This window comes from Botryllus schlosseri, chromosome 15 (genome assembly GCF_051294905.1).
Source record: "Botryllus schlosseri isolate E-star chromosome 15, Bs_hap1, whole genome shotgun sequence".
In the NCBI taxonomy this organism is placed as follows: Eukaryota; Metazoa; Chordata; class Ascidiacea; order Stolidobranchia; family Styelidae; genus Botryllus; species Botryllus schlosseri.
The window spans coordinates 23,808,122-23,826,477 of NC_137250.1; the positions used below are offsets into that span (position 1 = coordinate 23,808,122).

Here is an 18,356-nt window from a genome sequence, read left to right on the forward strand (position 1 = left end):
ACAGACAGGGACAAGATTGCTAACAAAATATAGTCCTTTATGCAGATCTATGGAAGGGACGGCCGGTAAACAACCATGCTGCGCAAAAGGAATATCTCTCGAGATACAACGTTCCAGAAATACAGGACCAACAAGAACGAACGCTCTCACCAATACAGGGAGAAGTGCTGGAAGTACTAAAAGGCATGAACAGAAAAAATCGCCAGTTCCCGACGGCATCACGGTCGATTTCTACTTAGGAAAACTACTTGAGTACTTAGAAAAAGTAGAAGTACTTCGTTACTGACCACATCTGAGTATACGATATACCATGGAGCCCCGAATCCTTGGAGCAAAAGAGCAGGAACACGCCGATCCGCCCGAAAGAGATGGGAGGAATTGGGATGCCAGACATCGAGTCAGCAACAAGAGCAAGGAAAGCAAAAAGAATACAAGAAATCGCTAGAATCGACCAGCCTAAAGAAATCTGGCACGCCGAAGCTGTTTACAGCCTACACCATATCTCTACACTCTCTACACCATATCTATACTGAATGCCGCGACGCCAGCTGAGCTCTCCCACTCTCACTGCGCAGCCGCTCTTTTGCTCTTGAGCTACTCTCCCGTTTCGCCAGACAGCATTGTTTCGTCCCAATGCCAATCTCCATAACAATGAAAAATTCGAGGCTGATTGTGGGGGTTCAGAGCCACGAGCGGAATAAAATTTATATTTTCGTAATCAGTGCAGAGCCAGCTTTCGATTTATACCCGTTTAACCAAGTTTAATGCTCGGCAAGCCGGTCAAATTCCCTGTAGCCAAATGGAAATTGTGACGTGAATCAATTTCGCTGAGCCGTGAGATTTGCTTGTGTCGACACCATATAGGACACTATGATTATAGAGGATGTAGGATGGAGTGCAAACCCATTGTTCGCTGTTCAGAATGGTCACGCTTGACTTAGGCGACACGGCACTATGTTATTTATTTATTGTTACGTCAGGTCTGCATTGATCGTTTAGCGACCCAGTTGTACGTTTTTAGTGAACGTAGGTGTTGAAAGTTGGCGTGACTTGTTATTTAGGGATTTTTCGTGTAATAGTTATCACAGCAGACCACCTCTTCTACTATCTATGGTAGGGGAGTCAAGGTAATAACGAGTTTGCGGTACCGGTACTAATATCCTGTCAAAGTTTTATTAGTAGAATAACTGCATTTACGTAATGAGACTTGCCACAATGAAAAATTGTGAAACTGCATTTATAGCAATTTACGTATAACGAATCTCGCATACAGATAATAAGTTCATAAAAATGCCGGCAAATAATTGCGCGATTCCCGGATGTAGCTATTCTCGTTTTCGATGGAAGGATAAATCTGAGGTCAGATCCCTCTTCAAAGTACGAAGGCCGGAATATGTAAGAGATGAGAAGGAGAAGAAACATCATGCTGATCTAACAAATTTACTTTTGTCACTTCGTGACTCGAGCAAAGGAGATAACATAAAAATTTTGCTCCATAAGGAAAGGTAAGTTTCCTTGCCTGTAATTTTTTCTCACATTCTCTTGCATAACTTTGAGTTTCAGTGCCTCGATTTGTGAAAGTCATTTTGAGGACTGTGATATAGTTAAAAAGAAATTCAGAAAAGTCCTTAAAGTTGGAGCAATGCCAAAACAAAACATGCCGGCCAAGTACAGCGTTCCCAAGGTACCATCGTTTTGAGAGATATTTAGGTAGCGTGTGAGATTTGGAACCCATGCTCTATTATGAATACCGAGGATCTTTTCTGCCGTTATGTTCTGAACGATAATAGTATCTAATATAGATGGAAGATATTTGATGAAGATCCAGACAGCTAGAGATAGTTGATCATTTGTCAGTCAGAATTTTAAAATGCATACATGAACATAAATTCTATGTATTGAAACAGACTAGAAAGTTGCCTGCTGTCAGAGAGCCATTACCGCCAAAAATGAGGCACAACAGTATAGGAAATGTATTGAAAGCGGTTCATGAACTGAATTCATTGATCAAAGGTGAGCCTGAATCTCAAACTTTATACATTAATTTGGCGTATGATATATTTTTTCAAGATATGTGGAATTTTTATGAAGCAAGAGGTAAGTTGTATATCGAGACATATGCATCGGAGGATGATGTGATTCCTACTTTGAGGTATAAACGAAATCAAATGATTATGTTTACTTTCGCAAATTGAACCAATCTTGTATGACAGAATAACATTTTCAAGCAACCTTGAGATTGTGAGTGCTGCACACGATGGGTGGAAGTTTTCGCCAACCTGTATTGAATGTGACATCAGATATTCAACACTGCACCAGTATTTAGGTATCGTATTTGATCTAGTAAGCGATGAAATTAAAAGTTAGAAGTTCAGATGTGATTTGCAGATTACCTGCAAGGTATAAAACTTTGTCATGGAGTTCAAGATGCCACCAAAAATACCAAAGATCATGTCTTGTTAGAGTGGAATCAGAATCACCTAGCAACTAAAAATTGCTATACAAGAGCTCCAAACTGTGAAGTAGTAGGTCAGTTCATATGTCAGTTGAAGTTGTATATCTTTTTGGGTGTGACTAGTCAGCTGTTTTCAGTGAGGGATGACTCTTCAAGCTGTAATACGTGTGGAAGGTATGACATCAAGACCAAGTTCAACAAACGGTACTCCAATAAGGAAAGTGTTGATCGCATAGCTGGCGAAGAATGTGTTACTGTGCAAGAGAATCTACATCGAGACATACTGGTAACTACAGTTATGATGCACTATAGCGAAATCGAAGTATTTCTCAATTCTTCTGCTTTTGTCATCAGGAGCTCTTCGAATCGGAATCAGGCAACATGAATGATTGGCAAAGACTGTTCTTCAGCGAACAGTGCCGCAATGCACAGAGGCATCCTAATGCCCGAAGGTACCATCCGGATGTTGTGAGATGGGCTATTGAGCTATATGCTCGATCCCCATCTTCTTATCATATGCTTCGCTCCACTGGTGTATTAACGCTGCCATCTTCGGCAACTTTAAGGATGTACAGGTACATATGTTTTCTATATTTACGTATCATTTATTGAACATTTGGCATGTTCAACTCACAGAAACTTTGGTGGATCTCGACCAGGTATTTGCGAGATTGCACGAAATGAATTGAATGCTCTTGACGGAACAGTACATGCCTACTTGACTGTAGATGAGATGAAAGGTGGAAAGTTGTTAAGATAATTTGAATGATATAATGACAATAACTTTGTTCGCTAGTGAGAGAAAATCTAGTCTGTCAAGATGATCGCATACTGGGCTACGTCGACTACGGTCATAGATCCGCTCCCGAGAAACTTGCGACACATATAGTCAGTAAGTATCGCCTGTGAAATTGATTAGCTTTGAATGTACCCTTTTCGTGCGATCCTTTTCTGAATCATCATTTTTGTACAGTGTTCTACGTGCGGTCTTTTGACCGTAAAATATCCACACCCTTGTCATGGTGGCCTACAACGTCTACCCCAGCTTACCAGCTATGTTCAATGTACTACGAAGCACTACTTCTGTGTGAGCATCATCAAGTGCATATCCATGCAGTAGTTGCAGATGGGGCCCAGACCAACCGCAAGTTTTTTAACATCATTCATGGATCCATGACCCATCCCAATTATGAGAATTACTTTGCGCCTCACCCATGTAGGGTCGATGAGCCAGTATTGATTTGTTCTGACACAAGTCATCTTATGAAGGTAAAATAAATTAGCAAATCAACAATTTTATCCATAAATGACCATCAATTTGCTGTCATCAGACAGCCAGGAATTCTCTGTTTTCATCAAAGCCAGGAGGCACAAAATATATGTGTAAAAATGGCCAAGACATACTCTGGACCCACATCAAGGAACTCTATGAAAGGGATCGTGCTCAGCCTCTGCACTTGCCCAACAAGCTCACTGCCACACACATTGCACTCGACTCGTATAGCAAGGTGCGATACTTTGTTATGCATTAATTTTACTTATGCTGATATGTTATTCTTTGTCAGATGAGAGTTGGCCTTGCAAAAGACACACTGAGCCATGAAGTTGGTATGTCATTGAAACATGATATACCAAATTCACAAGGGACTGCAGAATTTGTTCTTTTATTTGACCGCTGGTTTAACATCGTCACCTGCAAGGGCATGAAGTCGGTCGAAGACGAGAGATTGGTGTGGCTTGAAGAGACATTCATAAAATACTTGAAAGACTGGCAGGTTAGTTGGATCTTAAGAATTTCATGTGTCAATTTCTTTTCAGATGTACTTCATAATTTCTCGATAAACAAGTAACTGAAATTCTTAGAATGAAGTTCAATCAAACCACCCAGGGGAAGGCAAACGCTTGATGGCCACTCCAACATTAACTGGATTGGTCTTCACTACCAAGAATATGGTGAGACTCGTGAAACGTCTTTTAGCAGGTAAAATGGAGTCTGTTGCGCTGCGAGTACTGACTCAAGATGTTCTCGAAGCTACTTTTGGATCATTGGTAAGAGCTCTGTGTGTTAATAATAACATATGCCAACTAATGGTTAACATTTTGCACAGCGGTTATCGGGCAGATATTCTAGAAATCCGGATATCTCACAAGTTCGGTTTTCTATCAATACTTTGTGTCAGCGAAAGGCTATAAAGAGGACGAAGCAGGGCAATACAACATACGCTCATGCTTCAATCAATCCGTGGACAAGTGTATGTGATGATCCTCTGCCTAAATCCAAGAAGTCTGACTGAAGTAATGTTTGAAATATACAACTCTTCCATATAACTGTGTATGCTTATATACACCTGTTGTTATTGAAGTGGGTTTTCGGGTATGATATTGATGGATGAGTATTGATGGAACAACATTCAGTTCAGTTTATTATTAACACTGTTATCAATCAATACACCACACCACAAGGTTGTGATAAAATGAAGAGATCAGGCACCTACCTCGGCCTATGCTATGTAAAGATGAGGCATGCACGCTACATGCATAAAGTAATAGCGGGATAGCATAAAGCACAAACAGCAGAAAGAGGTAGCATGCGACTAAGGATGTTGTCAGTAATCTTGGGCGCTGACTAGTATTTACTAATTAGAAGAGCCAGGGCTGGTATTCAATCAGTGATCTGCTAGGGGGGGGGGGAGGTTTGAACTACTGGCAGCGTATCCACTACCCTATTTGTAGCCATTCGCGTGCTGTTAAAAGCGGGCGATAGCGCCGACGAAGTTCCTAAGATACGACAGGTCGATGGCGATAGGTGACGCTAAATACTTGAGCCACGAATAGATTGTAGGTATCGATTTATGACCTGCTAAGGACTGTGGTGCACATATGTATCCTATTTAGTCGTATAATATTTTTCACCAAATGATGAGCGTGCAGCAATTTACATGGATGACCTACAACGATGGAGGAAACCGTAAATCGGGCTGTGGATTCAATATTTACTATAGATAACTAAGGTAAACTTGGTTATCTATAATATTTACTAACCCGATACCACTGTGTTTGATGCGTCACAATACCAACGCGTGTCGCCTAAGTCGAGCGTGTCCATTCTGAAGTGATTTACGCCTGCATATTATTCGCCGAACTATTTACTTATTAGACTGTAATTTATGTGAGTTTTGAGGTTTCTTGGATATGATATGATGCTCTTGAATCATAAATGCGCTATATGCTCTTTATAATAATGCTTTCGGAAGGAAAAATCGAAAGTTACTATCGATGATGCGGATGAATACATAAACACAGTTTTAGAGTTTGCACTCCATCCTACAGTCTCTATACTATGATTATAGAGTATGACTGGAGTGACGACTCGATTGTTCTCCCATTGTTAGCCGGCAGAATGGTCACGGTCAGATGGATCCACCCAAAACAGGATAGCTCAGTGCTTGTTTCAATGGCGTTCAAGGCGATTCTTCGTGTATTTCTTGAAGTTGCGTCGGAATTAGTTAGACAGTTCAACATTTAGGTAGCGGTGGCGAGTCGTTATGACTAGTGAATAATACCGTGTAGCCTCTGTTATATTTTTTCGCCAGATTTAGAGCATATTTCGTCACGGATAGAAATCGGTATCATGACTGATTCAGCTGCATCACTTTGGGATGACTGGGAGGGACTGACTGAAATGGAAATTGAAGAATGTTTCGAAGGACTCAATAACTGGAAAGGTGTGATTTGTGAGGAATGCGAAGCATCCTTTCCGACTGTGAAAGCTTTGAAAATATCTGAGGATGCTGTAATTGCCGTTTTGAAGAGAGCTTGTGTAAATACCAAAAAATACTTTGAATGCGCCCCATCATTCGAGGAACTAGACGTGACCAAAGCTGTTCCATTGGTGAAACAACTCCATTCTGAATATTGCAAACTTGGTGTTGACGGATTTTATCAACATTATTCTAATATCTGTCACCAAGCTAACAAGTTGCTGGGTTTGCCGCAATTGCCAGCTTCAGCATTACTTTTGAAGATGTTCGATTCTCTAGTGTGCGGTAAAGAACAGGATCCAATCACAGAGATTGGAGGAGTCAACAGCAAGGAATCTGGTAAGTAAATAGCCTTTGATACTTTGCCTTTCCATGGAAAAACTTTGACATGTTTTTAGACATACTTGAATATATTGGTGGAGTGCTTTTGGGAGCCATTTCTAAGCAAGCTAACGAAGCAATTGCCACATGCCTAACATCTGCAGCGCCATCGGGAAACCTCATTAAAGTGATGCAGAAGAAAGTCGGTGGATTGAAGAGCCCGTCTGAACAGTTTCATGGCATGGTTCTCCGCTTTTATGTTATCCACAGTAAAGAAATGGCAAAACCCCTGAAAAAGATCAATTTTTTCAGGGTACTTGACGCAATTCACTGTGATCCATTCTTCAACAAATTAATTCATACTGTGTCACTTCAATCCGGCTCAGACCTAAATGAGGTTGAGGATGTCATGGACAAGGCAATGAGACACTTGAATAACATCTTGTCTCACAATTTTGCAAAGTTTGCATTGCATGAGAAGCAAAAAAAGTCCTCCAAATTTTCCAAAAGTTTGCGAGATGGCTTGAAAAAAAAATGAACAATATGCTCTTTTAGTATGGTAGTTTTTTCTCTCAGTGGCAAATGCTGCCTATCCACATTGAGGTTCCCTACCTAAAAAAGGAAACCAATGCGTTGGTCGAAACCTTGACGTGGTGCATTGGCTTACTACTAATGTCGACCGGCAGACGTCATCCTGTGTTCTTGGCAATGGCGACGAGTTCCCTTCAAGTGCGATTTTGCACAATCAAGGAGTAAGCTCGGGCTATTGTGAGTCGAGCTCGAGCAGAACATTAACATTACACAAGGCTCTTGTTCTAGTTATCAGGGCCGTAACAGCACTTCGTCAGCCCCCCCCCCAAAAAAAAAAACGTTGGTCATGGGCCCCTCATAGGGTGATAAACCGAACTTCTAGGCGGCTTCGCCTCCCAGACCCCCCATTGGCTATACGCTGTGTACCGCTACTCATCATGTGTTCACCGTCCGTTTAGTGGGGCAGCTTTGGACGTCCACACGCGCGAAGCGCAAAAAAATTCAAAATGCATGATTTAATCGGTCAATATGATCAGGAATTGAATATATATTGTTATCAATTTTTATCCTCTCTCTGCCCACGTAGTCAGATTCAACGGTAGACCTGAGTGAGGTGTGTTTGAAATGGTAGAACCCCTCAATAATAGTTGAACATCTTCGCGCGTATACCCGTTCGCAGGAACGAAACAGCACTTGGGTATTGGGCTCCCATAGGGTGATAAACCGCCCCCCCCATCAAGTTGTTCGCTTTTGTCACGAAATAAGGCCACAGTTTAGTGAGCCAGCGCGAAGCGCGAAAATATTCGATAATTCATGATAAAATCGGTCAATAATATTGGGAATTGCATATATATTGCTATCAATTTCTTGTTTTCTCTGTTCACGTTGTCAGATTTACCGGTAGAGCTGAATGAGGTGGCTTGGAAACTGTAGGGCCCGTAGATAATAATTTAATATATTCGGGCGGGCGGCCCCGTTGGTATGACTTCGTTTCATGATGTCATTTCGTGATCTCCTGTCTGTTATATCAAAAAATACAGAATCGCCCAAATGTACTAGACGCACGCGATTTCAAATTGGTATTTCTTTACGGGCATACAATTTTTCCCTGCGGAATGGTATTTGTCTTCTGAGGTTCAGATTGCCAAGACAGGAACATTCGGCGCCAGTCATTTAGGCGCCCATGGAAAATTAAACCTATATGCATTTTGCATATATAACGAAGTTTTCGGTCAGCGTAAGCGGGCAGTCCTTTTTGGCCCAGGTTTTCTCGATGCCGATCGTTCTGGCACACTTCTTGGAGTCGCATGTAACATGTTCTAAAACTTTAAATGTCTCGCCGATATGTCCATTTCGATAAATCTTGCGTATTTTGTCTTGGGGAAGAGTAGGCTACCAAATAACTGAGAAAGTTGGCAACTTGAAATCACACGCAGCGCGAAAATTTTTTGAAGAAGTTGCATAAATTTTTGAAAAATACTCAATAATTTATGCTAATTCGCGAAATAATTTTGGGCCCCCTTCGAGCTCGCCCCCCCCCCAATTGGGGGTTTGTGGTGCGGCAGTCACGGTCCTGCTAGTCATACTCAAGTTTCTGCGGTTATCGGACAGGCATTATATAAGACTACAAGACAGTTGCAATATTATTTGTTAGATTCATACTCGTGTTTCTGCAGTTAATATAAGACGTATTTTCAATCAACGATATTGTGAATTGCATATCGGTATAGTTCAAGATCTTTCCACTTGTTCACTTTGTAGTATTCTTCAGTCCTTCTTTCCATGAATTCATCTCACAGCCAATGCACACGAACCACATATTCTATACCTTCTGTCATTATATTCATATACGTAGCAAACTCTACAAAGGATCAAAAGCCACAATATCACATCAATCTCGTGAGAAATGTAACATAGGCTACACAGTGTTATTCACTAGTCATAACGACTCGCCACCGGTACCTAAATGTTGAACTGTCTAACTAATTCCGACGCAACTTCAAGAAATACACGACGAATCGCCTTGAACGCCATTGACACAAGCACTGAGCTATCCTGTTTTGGGTGGATCCATCTGACCGTGACCATTCTGCCGGCTAACAATGGGAGAACAATCGAGTCGTCACTCCAGTCATACTCTACTATGATTAAACCAAGTACTGTGCAGGCGAGAAATGAGCGGAAATTGTCAATTTTCAAAATGAAGTACCTTCTGTCCCCAAAGTTCAAAATAAAATGCATCCTGTTTTGAATTAGCTCATCTATGCGTGTACCAAATTTCATGAGATTTGAAGAGGTAGCTGTGTAAACATCTGAAGTCTAGGTATGGAGTGGCCCTACACCAAAAGCGCCCAAAATCACCCAAGCATCCCAAGGGATCCAAAACAGATAGGGGCTCACAAGGAATGCTATACACGTCGTATTGCAGGCCTATATTGTGTGTGACATAGTCAGGCCGTGTTATTTTTGGCACATGCCATGAATAAAAGAAATAGCTTATTTTTGGCATTTTTCAGATTTTATTTTTGGCAATTTGGGCAACGCCATGATTTCACAGGCTTGAATTAACCATGATATATATCGTTGGGTTATATTTTTCATCAGAACAAGTCACACACAATGTACAATGCGATAAGACACAATGGGATGTCGTGAACAGATAGGAGGATGTCGAACGACACGCATCAGTAGCGATCCTTTACTCTAACATCCACCTCGGCCTAGAGTTTGGTTCAGTTTGGTATTTCTTATGAAACGGATCTCGCCTTCCGTGACATGCCACCGGAGGTATGGTCAAAGTAGTCAAAAAAGCTACTCAAGTAGAAGTAGAAGTAGTGACGCAAAAATATACTCAAGTACGAGTAGAAGTAGTCCTTTTAGAAGCAGCATAAGCTACTTGAAGTCGAAGTAGAATTGACTGACTTTAAATCTACTCGAGTAAGTAAGTAATAGTGAAAACGATCGAAATTCGTTCGCATGGACTGTCAAAAACTGCAAATTGAGCTATGCGGAAGGCGCCGAGCTTGATTCATATTTATGCATCCCAGGAAGAATACATTTTCGACAGCATAAGCATTCGTCCGCATCATGGGAGGAAAATGATATAGCATTGATATGGGAATGCCATACTATTCCTCTGTTTACTCGAACGCCCCGCTTGAGAAAATATCATGGTACGACGCCCTCCTCCATATTATAAGGCCCGTAGTTTGGTCAAAGAGCAACATGGAGAAGTTGTGTCGGATACGGCGTTAACACTTTGCGCGATTAGTACACGTCAATAAAAAAGTATGGCAAATCGTAAAAATGCCATATAGAGTAGCTGTATTTTCGGAAACTAGAGGCATAGCTACACTTGCTTTCAGACAAAGTAACTGATTACTTACTGATTACAAACTAATTAAAAATCGAAGTATGATACTCTGATTTGAAGGAGAAATATACATACTACTTCTAAAAAGTGGAAAATATATTTCATGTATTTTGTCCAGAAAGTTTCAACAGTGGTCTTCTAAAATAGGTGCAATGTTAAGCTTAAGAAAAGTCATAATCCACTTTTCCAGATTAGGTCGCGCCATGGGCTTGTAGATTACGATATGACAGGTAAACGCTAGATTACGGAACGGTAGTTTCAATGCGGTGTTTCAATGCGGGCGACAATGTAGTTTCAATGCGGGCGACAATGCGGTGTGAACGGAGCCGCGCAACGCGCTATCTAAATTACATTCACCGATACGTTCATGAAATCATAATTGTCTTTGTTCGCGTAGCGCGACAAAAATTCTGAGCTTTACTCAACTTTTATGAAAATAAAATGTTGATACTCCGTGAAAACAGCCCCGAAATTCTTCAGGCTATCTTTCTGATTGTATGATTAAACTACTTCTACTTGACAAACTGAAAATAGCAAAAAGTAAGTAGTAGATCACAAAATATTGCGAAGGAGGAGTAGAAGTAGCGGGAAATTAGATCTACTTGAGTAAGTACCCAAGTAGTGGAAAAGTACTTGAGTACTTCAATAAAGTAGAAGTAGCCTACTTCGTTACTAACCACCTCTGCATACATGGCACCAATATCATCATCATCACCATCAACAATACATTTTATCAATATAACGTCCAGCCTATATAGTCATTTCTATGTAGCAGCTCATCTTGAAGTTATTCTGGAATAGCGTTTATATATATCACAGGAGAAAATGGATATTTTGCATGCGAATTTATTCCGGAGCCCCAACAAAACAACTATAAACAACAATATGTTTGTATCCTTCCGTGACAAGTCGCCCCATTTTTGTCGCTTGCTTTTCTATACTAACTTATTTTATTTTTCATTCAGTGTGCAATGTGCATGCCTCCTCTTTACTTCGCCTAAGCCAAGGTGGGTGTCTGACAGAGGTGAGCGAATTTGGAATTTCTATGTCCTAATCCAATCCTAATCCAAATCCTAATCCACAACTTTGATATATTCAAATCCGTGTCCAATCCGAATCCGATTCTAACTTGAAATTCATAAAAAAATGCTCATTTATGCAAAGTGGGGATTGGAAGTTTTTCTTTCACAACCAACAATTCTCTTGATTAAGATAACTTGGGATATGGCTGCACCTCTTATGTTCATTGGCACCGAGTGTTGTAGCGTACCATAAGTAACACTGGTCAACACAATTTTTGTTGACTTCGATCTGACATTTGTTTTTGACTAACTTTTGGGCGCTGAATTAAAAAACTGACTTCGGTTTTTCACTATCACGTCAAGTTTTGGGGTTAGGCACCCACCGCATTGTCTCATAATCTACATAAAATTACCGCTTTTGATATTTTGTGTTTGTTGCATAAAACGTTTCAAGAACCACCAGCGAACGAAAGTAACTCAGGTCTTCAAATAAACATCTATACTGCTCTATTTGACTGATTTAAACTGACATCGCTCTTCTGAAGAAGAAATAAAGTGAGAGTTTTAGGGTACATATTTAGGCTAATAACTCTTAATTTAGTGCAGTGGTTCTCAACCTTTTTGACCTCGCGGCACACTTTGAAAATTAAAAATAGTTCGCGGCACACTAGCACAGTGGTTCCGAACTCTTTTGGCTTACGGCACAGGCAAACCTCCAGAATGCGTATAGCAGCAACCATAGTCTTACAGAGGTGGTCACTGACGAAGTACTGCTTCCTTTTCGGACCACTCAAGTAGGCTTTTGTCTGCTTGAGTTTTCTTTTATCTCTGCGGACATCTCACAAATACGTCTAAAAATAGTATCATTTGACATGGTAGTCGTTTTCAATTCTTCCCAAACATTTTTTTACAATTTTATTGCAGGTCGGAAGAAGAGCTTTCTCCGTTTCCGTGTGAGGTTTTGAAATATCAGCAATTACCTCTGTTACCGCATAACTGGCCTGCTGAGATCTCGTTTAAACTTCAGGTTCAGCTTAATTTCATAAGATTGACTTGACAATAAAGTCTGCCCACTACCGCATTGTTGATGTAGGCTAATTAACCGTCGCATCGAAGAGTCCAATCACGATCGCCGCTAACAAATACAGAGGCGTAGAGGTGTATTATACAATAGGCGCTGAACTCAGGTATGCTAGGTATGCCTTCTATCATCTGTGAGATTGTGATTGCTAATAAACCAATGATGATGAGTGTCCAAATCCGGATACGTCATTGTTTTTACAATATCGTGATACATCCGTTCATGTTATTTACCTTTAGTTTGTACCCTTGATTGTGTGTGATATTTATTGAGATTCTACGATCTCTGTAGTACACTACAAAAAAAAAATCAGACAAATTTGGTCTCAATGTCTCAAATCGATTTTTTACAAAAAAAAAGTCTTAAAGACCAATTAGACTTAAAGACCAATTAGTCTTACCAAGAACTTTATGTCTCAAAAGTAAGCCAGAAATTGATCGAAAATAGTAGCAGTGCCTTGAGGGCATCCTTTTCAGTGTTAGGGGTCTGAGCGGAGGAGGGGAAGGATGAGAGAGACCAGAAATTGCAGTGTTGAGATGATTCTGTACTAAGTTTACAAGGTATTCACTAGATATAGTTATCAAGGTAGATGCCACTTACTACTCACATGTACTATTCAGATCAATATATATATGGTTGTCTGAGTCGAAAATAGCATTTATGGTGAGTGGGTAAAATGAGACCATCAGTGAGACTGAAATTGTTGAAAATGAGACCAAATCATCCTCATTTCTTAAATTTGAGACCAAATTTGTCTAATTTTTTTTTGTAGTGTAGTGTGATGACTTCTCATTGGTTAATGGTTATGTTTGACACATTGTTTAAAACAATATCATGGCCAAGATATGACTGAAAGAAAATAATAATATTATAAACCCTTGATTTTCGCAAAAAGGACCAAAAGCTACCATATACTCTGATTCCACAGCGACGATTTATGCTTGACGTTTATTAAGAGTGAGAACGTACGATCTTGTGGTAAAAGGTAAGCTCTGAGGTATCCAGAACTAGCAGTCAAGCGAAATCTTCGGTTCTTATTTCAAACAGAGTGAATATTTACAGGAATTTACTGTAATAACAATGATTATTCCTGTATCCTAGTAACGTGAAATCCTTGGATTTACAATGAAAGCAGCTATTTGTGTGTTTGTGACTTTTGTTCACATCACCGCAATATCAGCACCACCTCCGACACAGATCGTCGATTTTTCTGCATTGAATTTTGACCAATATCATCACTACGAAGACCTGGTCTCCACCTTCAAAGGCCTAGAGCAACAATTTCCGCATCTCGCCAGAACCGGGTCGATCGGACAATCCGTACAAAAAAGAGACTTGTTATATCTAGAAATTACCAAAAATGTGTTGCAAGAATCGCCCGGAAAGCCGATGATTAAGCTGATCGGAAATATGCACGGAGATGAAACTGTTGGGAGAGAAATTTTAATTTATCTTGCCCAGTATTTGCTAAACACATACGAAACAGATACACGAACTCGTGCCGCGTTAGATGATATACGTATATTTATCATGCCAAGTATGAATCCAGACGGATTTGAACTAGCGAAGGAAGGAGTTTGCGATAAGCGACATAATGGCCGTGAAAACGCAAATACTGTTGATCTAAACCGTAATTTTCCTGATCAATTCGATACCCCCGCAATAATATCAGAACGACTTGAAAACATGCAGCCTGAAACAACCGCGATAATCAATTGGATTCTCAACAATCATTTTGTGCTTTCCGGTAATTTCCATGCAGGCAGCGAAGTCGCCAGTTACCCGTTTGATGATTCACAAAGCCATCATAGTGGGACCAATAGTCCTGCTCCTGATCACTCATTTTTCAAATATATGGCTCGAACGTACGCGGACAGCCATCGCACTATGCATACCGACGGTTTAAAGTGCGGCGGAACTCATTTTGACCACGGAATCACCAACGGCGCGAAATGGTACGATGTATCTGGTGGCATGCAAGATTTCAACTACGTACACAGCGACTGTTTTGAGATCACGCTCGAGTTAACGTGCTGTAAATACCCCCTAGCGTCAACTCTCGAGGATGAATGGGGTAAAAATAAAGAGGCGCTTCTAAAATTCGTGGAGCTCGCGAAACAAGGGGTATGGGGATTTGTAGTTGATGGCGAATCGGGTCAACCTATAAAGAATGCCATCGTAGAAGTTGTGGGCATTGCGAAAAACGTGACTACCGCAAACCATGGAGACTTTTGGAGGTTACTTATTCCGGGAGAATACACTTTACTCTTTCATCACAACGATTACAAGAGTTCCGCACCGGTGCCGATTATAGTTACGAGTGAATTAACAAGCGTAGTGAACATGTCCCTGTATAAACTTGACTCGGACATGGATTACTTCGACCCTGCTGGTGTTAAATATACAGAAGGCGGATCACTTATCAATCACACAGAAGATGAATTGAAAAGCAAAGAAGAAGCAGACATTGACACGCAATCCGCAAATCTAGATCCGATCGGCGATCTCGAAGCTAAAATGGAATTTAAATATCATAATTTCGCGGAAATGACCTCATTTCTGCAAAAGTACCACAAGTTATTCCCGGAAATCACGAAACTGTATTCGGTCGGAAAATCGACGCAAGGTCGCGATTTGTGGGTTCTGATTATAAGCGACAAACCTGATAATCATGAGCCTGGAGAGCCGGAATTCAAATACGTAGCTAACATGCACGGTAATGAAGTCGTAGGTAGGGAGCTACTATTAAATCTCATAACTTATCTCTGTTATGGTTATGGCAAATTAGATGACATCACAAATCTTGTTGACAACACAAGGATTCATCTAATGCCGAGCATGAACCCAGACGGGTACGAAATAGCCGTGGAAGGTGACGTAATGGGAGTTAAAGGCCGTGAAAACGCGAATAACGTCGATCTTAACAGAAATTTTCCAGATCAGTTCGTCCCGTACCGCGGCCAGCCCGAATCTGAAACAAAATCGGTGATGGAATGGATTAAAAGCATCCCATTTGTGCTGTCGGCTAATCTACACGGTGGTTCGTTAGTCGCAAATTACCCGTTTGATGATTTGCCGAATCGTAATTATCACACCGGTTACAGTCCGTCTCCGGACGATGACGTATTTCGACGCATTGCTCTTGCGTATTCCAACGCGCATCGCACTATGCACAACGGCCACCCCTGTCCTGACATTGAACCATCTGAAGAATTTGATAGAGGGATCACCAATGGAGCCGAATGGTATTCTGTAGCGGGCGGTATGCAGGATTGGAATTACTTGAATTCAAACTGTTTTGAAATAACGTTAGAGCTAGGATGTGTTAAGTATCCAAAACACGAGTTGCTTCCAAATTATTGGCACGATAACAAAGCGGCGTTGATTGCTTTGATTCAACAAGTCCATGAAGGCGTCACTGGTTTTGTAAGAGACTCACAGCTTCACCCGATTGAGGATGCTATCATTCAAGTTAACGGTATCGATCATAACATCAAGTCTACGAAATACGGAGATTTTTGGCGGTTACTAGTGCCGGGAGATTATGAGATTACTATCCAGAAAGATGGTTACGTTTCTCAAACCAAATCGGTCACTGTAAAACCGAAAAGCTCGACGCAATTGAATTTCGCGTTGCTTAAAATAGGAGAGTTATCGACTGATACGGAGAGTACCACGCAAGTCAACATTGGAGGCGTGATTTGGTCTGATAAGAAAGTCGACGATATATTCGGAGTGCCAAAGATACTCATCGTTACCGTGGGTGTTGTGTGCCTGGCGATGGGCGTGTGCACCGCGTTCATTATACGTATATCCTGCAAAAAACAGCGGAAATACAACAAGGGATTTCACAGGATAGATCAGACCCTGGACGAATACAGCGATCGCGTTCCCATGCCTGAATCAAGTGCAATGCTTCTCGATAATGACAATGTTCAAGTGTATCACGACGAATCAAGTTCGGAAGATGAGATATTTGCGCCAGCGCCTATATGATTGCCACGCGGTATTGATGAACTTCAACATGTGAAATTGGTTTTGAATTTAAAGTTGAGCCCGACCGATATTATGTTTTGACCCGATACTGATAAAACTGATAACCAGCACCTCCGATTATGATATATTCAGCCGACATTCAAAAAAATACAGCATCTAGCTTAACTTAGTTGCCAAAACTTCAGAGTATTTTTTAACAGTTTTACGTCTATTGCTATGCTTGGACATGAAATAAACTAGAATGACTGTATCTTTTTAGTGCAAGTAGCTTTTGCCTACTTGCACTAATTACACTAATTACTCAAGTGGTTGTGGTTTTAGACTATTTTTACTTCTACTTACCAGTTTTCAATTTTTTAGGCAGAACCAGGCCTAGAATACTTAATCTTTAAATACTTGTAAATGGCTACTTCTACTTGAAATTGAGTGGTAATGTATAACGATAGCGGTATCGATAATAATCGGTCAGGCTCTTGTAAAAAGCGGTTTTGTTTGTGTGAGTTCTTTTCATATGCTTGAGGATTAACTTGTCATTCATGAGATGCTTCCTCTATATGAAAAACAATGTTCAACAACCACTGTTTCATATCAATGTTACCTAACAGTGCCACTGAGCTTGTAAGCACTTCTTTAACGGGAAAGTGACCTTGACTGTGGAACATAATTTCAAGTCTCAAATGGTAGTCATGCTGAAAAAGAAGCTGCTGCTGTAGTGCTGTGATGCAAATGTTATTTTAAACGTTTCTGATGGCAGATTCGCATCGTTGAACCCACAAGTACGCATATCACCTCGCATACGCTTCGCCATATTGGATTTTTTTGAAGAATCTTTTACAACTTACCTTATAATGAAATCTCATTCTTGCATTTATTTACAATGTAGAGATCAGCGAGCAGCTGATCTGCAACCAGACTTGGACAACTAGATAATTCTATTTTAATTGGACTAATTCGAACGAAAGGTCCATAATCAATTCCAATTCGAAATACCAAGTTTTTGCGAACTTCGTAGTTCTAATCATATTTGAAAAAAAAAACTGCAGCTCTAATTCATTATAATTTGGAAAATTTTCTAGTTTTTCAATTCCATCTGGAACAACGGTTTTGAGCCTTCCAAAGGTTCTTAGGGGACCTACGATAACTTATTCTAGGCCCCGGTTCTCATCCTAGTTTCGTATTTATTCTGTCATTGCAACATAATTTGGCCATCCAGCTTTATAATCTTGCTCGTGTTTTCATCTGAAATTGACTTTGCAGCGAAATCCATTCATGTGACTCCACTCTTCAAATATGCAACGGCTGTATTGCAGATGTGCTTCCTTTACATTCAGTGCAGTTTAAAATCTGTCGATATGAAGCAACGATTTCAAATTGGGACTATGGATGTTATGAAATGTATTTCCTGTGTCTATAAATGACGTTTCTCTGTCATGCTTGAACACGTCTCTCTTTCATTGTTGATGGCTCGTCAGATATATTACCTGTTACTGCCCATACACTTGTACATATTTTGTGAATATCTGTGCTATTTTCTCCAATGTATCATATACAGTGTCCTGGATTCCTTGTCGCGCTTACATATCATAATACAAGAGAATGAAATATTTGAGGTCCAGTGTTCAGAGGATCAAGGTTATAGACTGGCTGATGTTGATTAGGGCTGGGCTGAGTGATTCGATCCTGAATCAAGTAGCCCACTAGGCTTAGAGTAGCCGTATCACTCATCACGATGTGAAAATGGTATGTGCAGTCCAAATTGGCATTTAATGCAATTTTGTAGTTATTCGACCATACAGCTACTCAGTTGCACTTTGTA

The 18,356-nt window shown here is 40.5% G+C and overlaps 5 protein-coding genes across 8 annotated transcripts in view; 4 read left to right on the forward strand and 1 right to left on the reverse strand.

Moving 5' to 3' along the window:
- Positions 1–18,356, reverse strand: part of LOC145457804 (RNA polymerase-associated protein CTR9 homolog) — a 486,484-nt gene that overhangs the window by 125,833 nt on the left and 342,295 nt on the right. The window lies entirely within an intron of this gene.
- Positions 1–18,356, forward strand: part of LOC145457834 (NADH dehydrogenase [ubiquinone] 1 beta subcomplex subunit 8, mitochondrial-like) — a 107,204-nt gene that overhangs the window by 77,384 nt on the left and 11,464 nt on the right. The gene's annotated exons all lie outside the window — the stretch shown is intronic.
- Positions 871–5,042, forward strand: LOC145457807 (uncharacterized). Of its 3 annotated transcripts, none has more exons than XM_080336102.1 (14): positions 871–1,505; positions 1,564–1,684; positions 1,908–2,152; positions 2,214–2,326; positions 2,389–2,529; positions 2,593–2,741; positions 2,810–3,030; positions 3,092–3,195; positions 3,252–3,347; positions 3,429–3,724; positions 3,787–3,963; positions 4,021–4,230; positions 4,319–4,504; positions 4,564–5,042. In XM_080336102.1, exons 1-14 carry the CDS (start codon positions 1,291–1,293, stop codon positions 4,747–4,749), a joined length of 2,460 nt encoding a protein of 819 aa, XP_080192228.1. In that variant the 5' UTR covers positions 871–1,290; the 3' UTR covers positions 4,750–5,042. The 3 variants fall into 3 exon arrangements, with proteins under 3 accessions (XP_080192228.1, XP_080192227.1, XP_080192226.1); XM_080336101.1 differs by having other exon boundaries at positions 1,908–2,013; positions 2,071–2,152; positions 2,389–2,741; XM_080336100.1 differs by having other exon boundaries at positions 2,389–2,741.
- Positions 6,055–7,534, forward strand: LOC145457825 (uncharacterized). Its single transcript, XM_080336119.1, has 2 exons — positions 6,055–6,555; positions 6,615–7,534. Exons 1-2 carry the CDS (start codon positions 6,087–6,089, stop codon positions 7,073–7,075), a joined length of 930 nt encoding a protein of 309 aa, XP_080192245.1. The 5' UTR covers positions 6,055–6,086; the 3' UTR covers positions 7,076–7,534.
- LOC145457806 (carboxypeptidase D-like) lies at positions 13,564–18,176 on the forward strand. The gene has a single exon (XM_080336099.1). It carries the CDS (start codon positions 13,670–13,672, stop codon positions 16,538–16,540), a length of 2,871 nt encoding a protein of 956 aa, XP_080192225.1. The 5' UTR covers positions 13,564–13,669; the 3' UTR covers positions 16,541–18,176.